Source organism: Mugil cephalus, chromosome 12 (genome assembly GCF_022458985.1).
Source record: "Mugil cephalus isolate CIBA_MC_2020 chromosome 12, CIBA_Mcephalus_1.1, whole genome shotgun sequence".
NCBI lineage: Eukaryota > Metazoa > Chordata > Actinopteri > Mugiliformes > Mugilidae > Mugil > Mugil cephalus.
Genome location: NC_061781.1, coordinates 5036274 through 5048755, shown reverse-complemented (window position 1 = coordinate 5048755; position 12482 = coordinate 5036274). Strand labels below are relative to the sequence as shown.

At 42.0% G+C, this 12482-nt stretch overlaps 1 protein-coding gene across 2 annotated transcripts; it reads right to left on the bottom strand.

The window, feature by feature from the left end:
- Positions 1-2305: 2305 nt before the first annotated feature.
- LOC125017457 (interferon alpha/beta receptor 2-like) lies at positions 2306-11918 on the bottom strand. Of its 2 annotated transcripts, none has more exons than XM_047600680.1 (7): positions 11699-11918; positions 11265-11397; positions 10614-10789; positions 9421-9578; positions 4401-4563; positions 3696-3817; positions 2306-2878 (listed from the first exon to the last, which is right to left on the bottom strand). In XM_047600680.1, exons 1-7 carry the CDS (start codon positions 11793-11795, stop codon positions 2741-2743), a joined length of 987 nt encoding a protein of 328 aa, XP_047456636.1. In that variant the 5' UTR covers positions 11796-11918; the 3' UTR covers positions 2306-2740. The 2 variants fall into 2 exon arrangements, with proteins under 2 accessions (XP_047456636.1, XP_047456637.1); XM_047600681.1 differs by having other exon boundaries at positions 11735-11916.
- Between the last annotated feature and the right edge of the window lie 564 nt (positions 11919-12482).

The window sequence follows — 12482 nt, the reverse complement described above, 5'->3', positions numbered from 1 at the left end:
ATTTAGATGACCACATACCCTAAACCACGCTTCCAGTTCAGCCTAAGGAGGAAGATGGAGATGGTGAGTCCGTCAAGTCAGACCAACCGCGAGGCCGATGTACAACACACCTGGAGATAGTATTTTTGGGAAGACCAGAGAGCAGGGCATTACAGTAGTCCAAACAACAAGAGTTAATAGCATGCATCAGCACCCCCGTGTTAGTCTGAGAGAGAAACGCATTTTTGATATGAGGAAAAAAGCTCAGCTCAGAGTCAAAAATGACGCCTAGGTTTTTTACGGATTGAGAAGGGTTAAAATCTTGTAATTTTGGTTAAAGTTTCTCTCTCTGGGGTTCAGGACCAATAACTTAAACCTGTGCTTTGTCCTGGAAATTCTCTCCCATTCCTGATGTTTATATCTATAATACAGTTAAGAAGGGCATCAGGCCCTGTGTCATCAGGAGACATGGCAATGTACAGCTATGTATCATCTGCATAACTATGGAAGCTGATGCCGTGTCTCCTGATGACGTCCCCAAGCAGAAGCATGTGAAGATTAAAAAGACCTAAAATTGACCCTTGGGGCACCCATCACTCAATTTTATGCATTCTGGAGGACCATGTATCCATACCTGCTAAGAAATGTCAATCTGTGAGATAAGAGCTTAACCAGTTAAAAACAATGCCAGAGATGCCGCCCAGGTTTCTGAGTCTGTTAAAATGTGATGGTCTACTGTGATGGCACTAAGATCCAGTAAGACTAGGACTGTGAGATTTTGCAAGTCCATGTTACACCTGATGTCATTTAAAATCTCTGTTTCTGTACTGTGGTTCATCCACTTCCTTCCCGCACTTTACGATCCTCCTTTCTACACGGGGGTGTAGGTTTTGTTCTTATTATTTTAGTTACAAGTGGATCCACTGAGTCCGGTGCTGTCTTTAGTTTAGTATTAAAATTGTTCACGATAAAATTAAAAGGTGCAGGTAAAATTTTACCAGGAGTGCTCTGTAAAATCTCAATAAAATTTGCAGCCAATTCAGAAGTTAGGTAACGTTTCCTCACTGTTCTCACTGGTGGCTCCTGATGGCTAAAACTGGTGATGTCAGAATACACACAGTAGTGGTCAGACACAGGTCTGACTACTGTGTGATGTGTTGTGTAAAATCCATACAGGTTAAAATGTTTAAAAAGCCTCTGGACATTGGAGCTGAGATATTATCAACATCTAAATTAAAATCACCGGGTATTAAGATTGTGTTATAAGTGTAACGTTTGATATATACACATATAATACTCTGTGAAAAATCGTATCGTGTAATAGTCTATTCAGAAAATGAGTTGTGGGTCCTTGTCCCTTAGTAACAGTCCTCCACCCCCATCTTCTCCTGGTGCACAAACTGCAGTGTGTCAAGTGTGTGGTGGACCTGAGAACTGATGTGACGGAGCACTATAGTCAGTCTATAGTCATTCATCTCCCTTGAGTGTGACTTCTTGTGGACAGGAATGATGCATGATGTCTTCCACTGCAGGGGGGCTCTTCTAAGGCGTAGGCTCAGGTTAAATACTTGCTGAAAGGGGCTTCCCCAGCTCAGACGCACAGGCCCTGAGTAATCGTGGGGACACACCATCTGCTTTGACCTCTTCCCCCATCAAATCATAATGTCATATGGCAGATTAATAATCCTCTCTTTGTACTTTTGATTTCACCCTGTGTCTTGTCTTTGACAGCTTGCACGCTAATTATTTTTACAGTTTTTTTTTGTAACTTCAATCTTTTATATTTCCTACACAGAGACATCTGTTGAATGAAAATCCAATCAAAAGGCCTGTTTCAAAGCACAGACCAAAGAATTTAGAATAATTAAAAGGAGTAAATCAAGAAGAATGGGACAAGATTAGCTCTCAACAGTGTGAAAGGCTCATGGGGAACATGCCAGCCAGGATTAGAGCTCTACTGCATACTAATGGATAATGGCAGTACTACATATTCATTTGATGTGATGGTTTCTTTATTTTTTGTTCAGTTTTGAACATGGTCTCTGGCATTCGTTGACTTTGACGATTTTGAGAACTGACATGTTGAAACCGTCTAGAATTAAGATTGTTTTTCTTGTAAACAATATCATTTGTATGTGTTTGTGTCTGTCTAATGCAGCGGCACCTTTTGAAACATAAAAAAAGATTTTTACACAGATATTTCATGATAATATTTGAGATTGTGTAAAATTTTAAGGGCGTCCGAAAACTTTTTCCACCACTGCATATATCGGCTACTGTATATTACACAGTGAACAATAAGATGAATAACCGCTTCATCCGCCTCTTCAGTCATTTCAGTTTTCTTTATTGGAAAATAATCATGAAAGAACTCTATTTACATCAACAGTTACCGGAAAAGTTTGACACACAGACGCTGGTGTTTGTGTTCGGGTTAGTGCAAGGGTTCTCAATAAAGCAGGGTTTACTGCACTAGAGCTATGCAACAAAAAAAACAAACAAAAAAACAGAAGTATTCACTGTAACACATTTTAAGGAGGTAAAACAAGAGGGATAGAAAGAAAGTGGACCAATAAGTCCACACATACAGTAATAACCACAGTAAAAAGCACTTATGCAGTTTATTCTCATGACTTGGGGATTTCCAGTTTCTCTTCCAACTTTTGACAAAACCGTTCCCTGAGTTGAAAAAGCTGTTTTACAGACAGCAAACTCGACCAGTCAGCCGAGTCAGGTCCAGCAAAACAAGCTTTTGTGGTCTCTAGCGGCAGTCCAGTCCCTTTGAGGTGTTCCTCAGGCGGCCGCTGGAGCCTCTGTCATGTGGTTGTGAGGCTGAGACACACCTTGAGAGGTCAGGGAGCGCACCACTGCGGTGTTGGCCTTGGAAGAAGACGTACAACTGGAAAAGAGAGTTCGGCAAAGTCATGCTTTCGCGCTTCTGATGGTGCGCCACTCAAAGTCTTATTGGAGCTGCTAATGTCCCTTAGATGACTCCTGTAAACGTGCCTGAATACTTGGGCAGCCTGCTAATATGTGCCTCTTTGACTGGACAGTAGTAGATTGATTGTGTGTACACACCACTATGAGGTATTAAACTGCAGGGATGTAATGAACAAAAGGAGTAGTGTAGTGCAAAGCTTCTTACAGGTTTGCATATTGGTGCTGTTTCCAGGTCACGTAGCTTATGGACAAATGATGACGGGAAAAAGCAGGTTCAAGCCTCATTTAATGCACTTACCAATCTATTTATTTATTTTAATAAATGAGTAGTTTTCCTCTCATTTTTTGTGCGTTTGAACGTTCTGTTCCTTTTCCTTCACCTATTACCAGTCAAGACTCTCCTGTTATTATCATTACGTCTGACTCTGGTTGCAAATGATGCAAGATGCCAGGGCCTATTTCTACAGTAGTGATGAGTTGTCTTCTTACTATTTTTCTCGTCCAGTTTTTTTTTCTCTCCATTCCAAGTTTTGAAACACATTTCTGACATCAAATCTAAAATGAGAATATATTTTTCTAAAAACCAAACTGTTTCTGAGATTTAACCATATAAGTTATTTAACTATATATATAGATTTTCTATATTGTGCTTCGGCTATTTCTGATTATTATTGCCATTAGCATTTTACAGAGCATCCCAACCAACGTGGAGGTCAGTGTGAAGTCTGAAGTAATAATGAACAAGGGACTTTTCAGATGATCCCAAAAAATGTTACCAGAGATTTGGGCAGGCAATATTTGAGTAATTTGAAGCTCAGCCGACTGCCGTACATGACCAGTCCCACAAGGATGAAGGCCACCGCACAAAATGCCCCCAGCAGGCTGGAGATAATGTACACTGTGAAAAAGGAACACAGCAACATGGATCATTACCAGACTTGCTTTGTCGAGATCTAGCAGAAACTGGCAGAAACACTTGTGAAGATCTTAAAAAATACCAAACAACTCTTATGCCGACAAACTGAAACTCATTACACTGAACTGAATATGTCATCTCAACAGCAACAACTGATGACCACTTTCACATTTTCTTTGTTTTGTTTTTTTGCAAACTTTATCATTTATTTTTACGAGATTTTTTTTTCATATTCAGATTACATGCTATTAAAGATGAGAGTATTTGGTAAAAAAAAAAATGTTGTTTTTTGGTACATACTACACCGATCAGGAATAACATTATGACCACCTTCCTAATATTGTGTCTAAACAGTTGTGACTCATCAGAAAATGTCTGTGTCAGGCTGCATCCTGCTGGGGATGGCTGCTGCCATAAAAGAGTGTCATTGCTATGGGGTGGGGGTGTCTGGACTGGTCTAAGTCTATGTTTTTTGCTTCTGTCATAATGTTGTGGCTGGTCTGTGTATATTAAAATGGATTAATTAAATGAAAGTCAAATCACAAGCGAAAAGGCAGTGACGTACGTGAGTGTCTTGGAGGGGGAGGGCTGGTGAAAGCACATTGAGGTTTACTGGAGACAGTATGGGTAGTGGTGAATGATGTGACTGTGACGGTCACGCAGTACTCCACGCCTGGCTGAAGGTGCGGGATCACGATCTCCTCCTTGTAGGGCTGATGCAGTCTGAACTGAAACACAGCACACACACACCAGCAGATGAAGGCAGCATTATTCCAGGTTCGTGACTTCTACATGCAACTCCCAGTATGTGACAAAATGAGGTAGAGTTTAACTAGTGTTGATGAAGCACGATGTAGTACTGAAGTCTCACTTGTATGTGAGAGGGCTGGAGCCTATCCCAGCTGTCATTGGGCGAGAGGTAGGTTTACACCCTGGGCAGGTCGACTGTCTATCTCAGGGCTCACACTCACACCTATGGACAATTTTGAACCACCAGTCAACCTATTGAACATGTGTTTGGATGGTGGGAGGAAGCCAGAGTACCCAGAGAGAACCCACATAGAAAGGTCCATCTCATTTAATTTCTCAGTACACACTGGCTATGCCCTTCACATGTTTCCCTGTGACACCAGATCAGGAGCACTCTGCAATCTTTCTGATTTGTCCCTGAGGTTCAGAACAAGTCAGAAAGATCTTCCAGACACCGTGCATAGTCCCTGAACCCAAGATAGTCTCAATAACCAAACTAAATGGAAGAGGCAGCACCCTGGACTTCAGACTTGAGGGGCTCACCTCCACGTGATTGTCTGGACCATCAGCGAGGATGATGCTGTCTTCTATGGTCTATGGTCATCTGTGGTTTTTCACACCATCTGACCACTCCTGCTGACTGAGAAGCTTTCTGCAGTAAAGTTGGACCACTGCCATTTGGCATGGATGACCCAGGCATGTGCATGTGCCAACAGTAAGGGGCCAACAGTCATTAGATCAAACCCAGTAACTTCCACTGACTGTTGCTTGCAAACATGTCCGGTCAATTTAGAAGAAGGTACCTTTGCTACTTTTCCACAATTACCGGAGCCTCCACCTTTACAAATACTGCCATTAATCCAGTTCTCACTCATATCAGTGATATTCTTCTGCATTGGTGCAGTACTCGTCTTTCTAATAAGTCAGTGATTTCCTCTGATAGTGAGTTTAGAAGGCTTTGCTCAGGATGAACACAAGTGGCCCCCATTTATGACCCATAAATCTTCCTCTTGGTGAAATTTCCTTATGACATGACCTGATACCTTCCTCATCTTGTAATGGCCAATCTGAACATGGACCAAACAGGTTTGTGGTTTTGCACCTCCATCCTTACTCTGATGTCAACAAGACTATCAGCTAGTCCAGAGTTGTGATGTCAAACTCAATCAGAGAGGGGGACAAAACTCACCACCAACTCTAAATCACGGGCCAACCAGAAGGGATATTTATTTAAATAGAGACACAGTTCATCTTTTCAGATGTATTGTCAGAAATCAATCACACAGACATATGAATTTAACTGGTTCCAAGCCATAATAAAGAAATCAGAATAATATTTTACCAACTGGGGCAATATGACGCTATTTTTCATAAGATATTATAAGAGATTAAGAGATTAATAGTCCCCAGTTGGTTTCCTAAACATTACACAAATATATTAAGAGAAAAATTTGTGCAGAGTCACCTTACAGCTCAAAAGGAAAAAAACAAAAAAGAATCCCGGATGTTGGAACTGCAATCACTGTTTAAATGTACCAACCTTTGTTGATGTGTTTTCCAGTAAAGGCTTTACTATTAATGGATTGTAAAACTACCTTAGTAGTCTACAGACTAGAATGTGAGTGTGACTGCTTCTACGTTGGCAGAACAGAAAGAGGGCTGAAGGACACAAAAATGCCATACAAACAAAAAATCCTGCCTATCCCTTGACCGTCCATTAGTAGCAGGCAGGTCAGGTAGAGGATGTCCCCAAACCCCCAAGAGGTGGAGACCATCTAAGGACCATTCTCCAAAGAGAAACCTGTTGGATTGGCAAGCTCAAGGCAACTTCTTTCCCCAGCCTCAATGAGGAAAGTGGTTTTTCCCCTTCTCTATAAAGTATGGACATTTACCATTTAACACATTTTTTATTGTATATGTTCATTCTCCCTAGTGATACATCCCTTTGTCAGTGTGTTTTTAATTAACTGTGTTTTGGTTACCTACAACTTGTTAGTCATATGGTGTGTGACATAATGGGAAGGCTCCACCCACTAAGCACCTACTGGTGCTCATTTTAAGCTTTGTCCTACTTCTTGTTACTGTGGCCTGATGAAGGTCAATATGGCCGCGGCCACATAGGTTCATGTGCTTTTAACCTGTTTTTTGCCATGTTTAAATAAAAGCTTTTTTCATACCTTTTCAATGGCAGAGTGCCTTTACAATCTTTTGTTTTTTGAGACACTAGTAACAGTCAATATATTCACTCTTAATGGCTCCATTAAGTGATTAAGTTCCTCTCGTCTGCAGTACTGTCACTTTATAATCACCATTTAATACAATGTATATTGCACTGTAAAGCATTACACATAAGTTTAATAAAGTAGTAAATGTTGTAGTGCATAAATGTACTGGATTTTCTTCAAGGAAATGGGATCAATGAGGAGTGAGTAAGAAACCAGACTGAGTCACTGATTTATCATTTTATCTCCCTTTTTTTATTAGTTCTTTGAAAATAGGAGCTACTGTGACTCTCATCACTTCACTTCGTTTCACTTCACTTTTCTGCTAGATTACTTGTCATGTTTCTAACATTCATAGGAAACAGGAAGCATGTTTTGACAGTTGGTTTCTCATGTTGTGTGTTCGCTTCTACTGCCTGGTCTAATGACTTCTCATGTTTCTGTGTGCGGTAAATGACATTTGAGAGTTTTTCCTTGAACACAGGAAAATGCGTGGAGAGGAAGACGTGGGTGAAAAACCACACTCACTGCAAAACATCAGTCATCTGACAGGGCCTGATTTCTCTAGGTGTCTATGCGTGTTTTACCCAATAACTTGAGTAGAATACACGGAACCATTGTTTTTGTCCATCTATTTGGGATAATGAAATAAATCATGAAACAAAATGGCCAATCAAAATGGGTGGAAAACAGTATATGAAGAAAACTATTAATGCTGCAATGATAAAAAAATAAATATAAAATCTTATTGTACATGGCCCTTGACGCTGCAGAGGTAACTTTTCTTGCAGAGTAGGTATTTCATGGTGTCCAGTTATTAATAATGCTAAAGTGTAAACTTCTTCAGTTTACACTCTCCTCAAAGTCTCTCTCTTTCTCCTCCTTCTTTCTATATGCCTATGACCTGGAGGGGCACTGGCTCGACTAACCTGCCCAATGTTCTTTACTTGTTCAGTCCCACCAAATTTAACACGTACGCCGCTTAAGGTATCCTTTATTGATACTTAATGCCACTGAGTGAGTGCCAACTCTCTTGTAACACCACGATATCGATGACCTCACCACACCAGACTCTCGTTTTCATTTAATTAATACTACGCTCTGCTCTACCTCCACCAGTCACAAGGAAATGTTGGATTGTACACTGCACTTATTTTTTGAAATTGTTTTTGCAACTCTCCCGCTCCCACAGGACCACTTTACAGAGTGGTTGGCATGGCAACTGGGGGTCAGCATTATGTCACATCCTGTTTCTATAGAGCTAAATAAAATGACCTAAATATTAACTACCTAAAATGACAGAAACCATCCTTGAAAAAAAAGGACAACCTTTCAGACTTTGAATTCAGTCGCCCTGGGCTGCCTGTTTGCAAGAGGCCAAGTACCTGTGGTCACAGCTGTCTGCAGTGTGTGCGCTGGGGGGTGGGGGGTCATCAACATGATCAGACAGCGAGGCTAACTGACGACAAGCTGAAATTCTTGTCCCTTTTCAGGCAATCATTTATAGTAGCGTTAATCATTTACAAATATCAAATGGGTTTATAACTTTTATAACTTTATAACTACATCTCTGATATTTCTATGTCTCGCACATAGTTTGGTGCAACTTATTCCAGATTCATATACACCAAACCCAATTTACCCATGCTGTGCACAACAACGCGACTCCACTAGAGGCTGAAGGACTTTGTTTACTTGAAAGTCGACATATGTGGTGAAAGTGGAGTTGATGTCGACCAGTCGATGACCTCACACACACCCAAAAAAAAAATATGCATTTAATAGTGCTTTGTCAGATGATATAATTAGTCAGATTAAAAAAAAATCTCAAAATCCTCTCCGTCTGTAGCGGCTAAAGATCTAATGGCTTTAGACACAGTGACTCAACCACAAAGAAGCAATGACCTCACAATGTACACAAAGACAAACAAAACACCCGACAAAAAACATCCAACCTAAAAAAGGCCATAGAGAGGCACGCGAATGATCCAAATTGAGAATGACCACAACGCAGTCACTGTTCACGTCTCTTCCCTCAAGCTGCATATTGTCTGATACTCATCTGAATAATTTTGTCACTGTCATACTTTTAGGAATAGCTTCTATGAACCTCGTGTCCGTCTCTTCGCAGGTGTGATCATCAACATTCCTGTATTTTATATTAACTCCAGGAATGAGACCACACCTTGTGTCCTTCTATTTCCTGTGCTACCTGTAAAGGTGTGTCCTAACCCTGTCTATCCCCCTCCCTCCCCATCCCTCTGTTCACTTTTCTTCCTCTTCCTCTTTTCATTTCAGGAACCATGAGGCCGGACAGGGAGCCGAAGCTGAGTGTCTCTATCTGGGCTCCTCCACCATCATCATTTCTCACTTTCACCCTTTTCACTTCTCCATCCACTCCCTTGTGACCTGTCTACCAGTGCATGTTTTTGTTTTATTGACTACGTTCTTTGTTAGTGAATGAACCTATAAGCTGCAGTCAAGCAGACACAGTTATGGACTGGAGAAAACAAGGATCCCAAATTAGACTAAAACGCCCCGGGGGGGATGAGGAAAGACTCAGATGATAAGCATCTGCATGTCCGTTCACTGCTGTGAATACACAAAACATACCTGTGAATCATCCCTGGTTCTTCGCACGTGGAAGACGACGTCTCCGTAGAGGTCCTGCAGCTGCAGCTTGGGGAGCACCGTCTGTGTGGGAGCTCTGAGCTGCAGCATCAAACAGTTCCCACAGCCCGACACAGAGAAGGCCGGCGGTCCCAGCACAGCTATGGGCAGCAAGAACTCATCTTCAGTCAACTGGGAGGAGTTTCATGTCAGGGTAAATCATTAGTAAGCAAGTGTGGCTGCTATCAAGAAGATAGCAAAGGTCTCGAACCTGGCGTGATTGTGTCTTGGTCGTAGGTGTGTGGCACTACTGTAGTTTAACCGGTTTTAATTCGACCAAAAAAAAAAGTAACAGATGATTAACTAAAAGTAAACAGCTGAGAGCAACGGACTCCATTTTTTCTGATGTAACAAATCAATACATTAAACAGCTGGCTAAATGTCAAGGCCGTGGCTAAGAAACTAAAGTCTTCGTCAGATATAATTAATGGAGCGGGAGTGGAATGGATGACACGTGTGGATCAAAAGTGAAATGGATAAACTGCTCAACAGCTGAACAGCTGACAAAAGCTAATGGATAAATGAGGCTTAATATAGTCAGATAGCAGTGAGATTGTTAAATGTACAGATCCGACTGGCCTGTGGGCTACATCTGACAAATAAAAAGCTCAAGATGCCTTATAAATGATGTCCCCTGGAGACACATATTATTAAAAGTTATACACCAAGAGTCTTCAATGTTTTTCAGGCCAAAGACCCTCAAACTGATGGAGAGATTAAGTAGGGACCCAGTATCTACTATATGTGTTCTATATTTAAACTCAGCCTAATGCTATTTATGAATATACATCATCATTTTGCATTCAGTATTAATTCATCCCTTATCCCTTTACTAAAATGTGTTGGATTCATGTTAATGTGTATTTAAGTTTAAATTTGTGGGGGGAAATTTAATATATATATATATATATATATATATATATATATAAAGAAGAGAGAGAGAGAGAGAGAGAGAGAGAGAGAGAGAAAGAAAACAAATAGTAGCTAATCAGAAAATTATATCTAATCAGCCAAAGATGTTTTGACCCCCTGTTGAAGACCTATGTCCTACACTGTGCTCTGCATCCTGACTCTTAAAAATGGCGCTAAGCATTTGCAGCTTTCCACGTGTGCAAGTAACATTGGTCATTTCTCACTGTCTGTCAGAGGCTGGAACCACCCAGACACAGTCCAGTTGGACGTCCGGTTGAGGGCGACAGCCTGGACGCGCGCTTTGTAGTCGTCATACGGGTCCTTGAGCGCTTTGGTCAGGTTACACGTCTGTCCGGCCTTCAGCTCCGCGCAGACGCCCACGGTCCTCCACAGGTTCTTCCTCCAATGTCAAAGAAAACACAGCCAAGCGAGGGTGAGGTGACGACATTAGGACCGGAGCGGGGCTGTTTCGCGGCAGAAAAGTGCCGTGCAATAGTTTCGAGCTTACTGCCTCGGAAACAAAAATGAAACATGAAACTTGTGAACTACCGAGTTGAGCAAGAGGAGCCGAAGCATAAATACGGGCGCAAACATTTCTAAACAGCGACTCAGCTATGACTGATGCACCTGAGGACCGTTTGATGTGAGCGAGCGGCATCTGTCAAACACTTAGGTCTGGAAAAACAGTAAATACCTAGAACCCCGTTGAATGGACTGTCATTAAAAGTTCTGAATTCATGACGACCAATTTGGTGATGACTCCAAAATCACCAAATATGGCTCTTCCCCGGAGCTTCATAGGTTCTGTTTTCCAATAAAACACCCAAGCTCCTGCTGCGTCGGTTTGTCTTCTAACAATACGAGTACCCGAATACCTGGATCGCAGGATTTGGACGGTGAAGTGGGCGTCGGAGGGGGTCAGGGCTCCCGGCAGGAAGCTGAGCGTGTGCTCCATGTTGAAGGAGGAGATGAGGACGTTGGAGGGCGAGGGCAGGGACGGGGGCACAACTGAGGAGAGAAGTGGGGAGAAGAAGGATGCAAGCTTCAAAAAACAAAAAAAAAAACGATTTCGCCATTTCTGCCTTCTTGTCTGCGTCTCCTCCCGTTGACATTAAAGCGTGCACAGAGAAGAAAAGAAGCACCTGACGCACGTAGGTAATGGCAGCGCGACGTGAATTGCTCGGGGCACATCCACAGCCTCACGCTTTGCAGTAACATGTGTAAAAACCTCAGCCCGAAGGCGCCAGACACACAAATACACTTTACCAGAACACAAGCACAGGTCAGTCCAAACATACATTAGTCTCACGTATTGTAAGGTTTAAACGCTCTGCCTCCTCCCCACCTTCAATCCAAGGAGCATTGCCAAGGTGGAAGTGCAGGAGAAGAAGTATCCACAGCTCCATCGTCTCTGTGACGGGGGTAAACGTCTCACACAAGCTGCTCTTCTTTGTATCTCAGAGCAGACAGCACATAGTAGGTGAGACGGGAGGGAGTCAGGGTGTGTGTGTGTGTGTGTGTGTGTGTGTATGTGTGCAGCTGTTGGGAAATCAACACTTACAGTGCTGTGCTAGGTTTCTGTTTCCCACGAAGCCCCTCCCTGCACATGTCGCCCTTCAAACCATGTAGTGAAATGTTTCGTTTTTTTGTCTCACACCGGAGCAATAACTTTCACTTGGCACACGTCTGTGACTTCAGGTGGGTTGTGTCTGTGCTGATGAAGTTTAGATTAGTGTCTTTAAGTGGCTCAGTAAGGTTTAAGGCTTTGCTGTTGTGTCACCGCAACAACACAAACATCCATTTTCAACGGACATATCTGTGTAAGTTTAGATCCCCATTTGCAGACTGATGTTTGCATCAGTTTTTTTTTTTTGTTTGTTTTACATGTGTCTTTTTCTATTCTATTTCTAAGATTTTTTATATTGTCAGGCATTCAGTGGGCGGCAAAGTTAGGATTTTGTTGCACAGAGAGACAGGTTTCTACACTGTGCACGTGACACAAAAAACTCTTCATATGAACATCTGTGGTTAAAGCCTGAAACATTTGTGCGTGTGTTGAGGAAGAAATTTGTTACTGTTGCTCCACACTTAAA

Bases quoted from the DNA above. Each gene is read 5' to 3' on its own strand.
- LOC125017457 (XM_047600680.1), bottom strand. From the start codon at position 11,795: ATGGAGCTGTGGATACTTCTTCTCCTGCACTTCCACCTTGGCAATGCT. The intron at 4,564-9,420 runs GTATGTTTTGTG...GCTGTGTTTCAG, and splicing joins GAACCAGGGATGATTCACAG to TTCAGACTGCATCAGCCCTA. The intron at 2,879-3,695 runs GTAACATTTTTT...TCTCTTTTCCAG, and splicing joins ATTGCCTGCCCAAATCTCTG to TTGTACGTCTTCTTCCAAGG.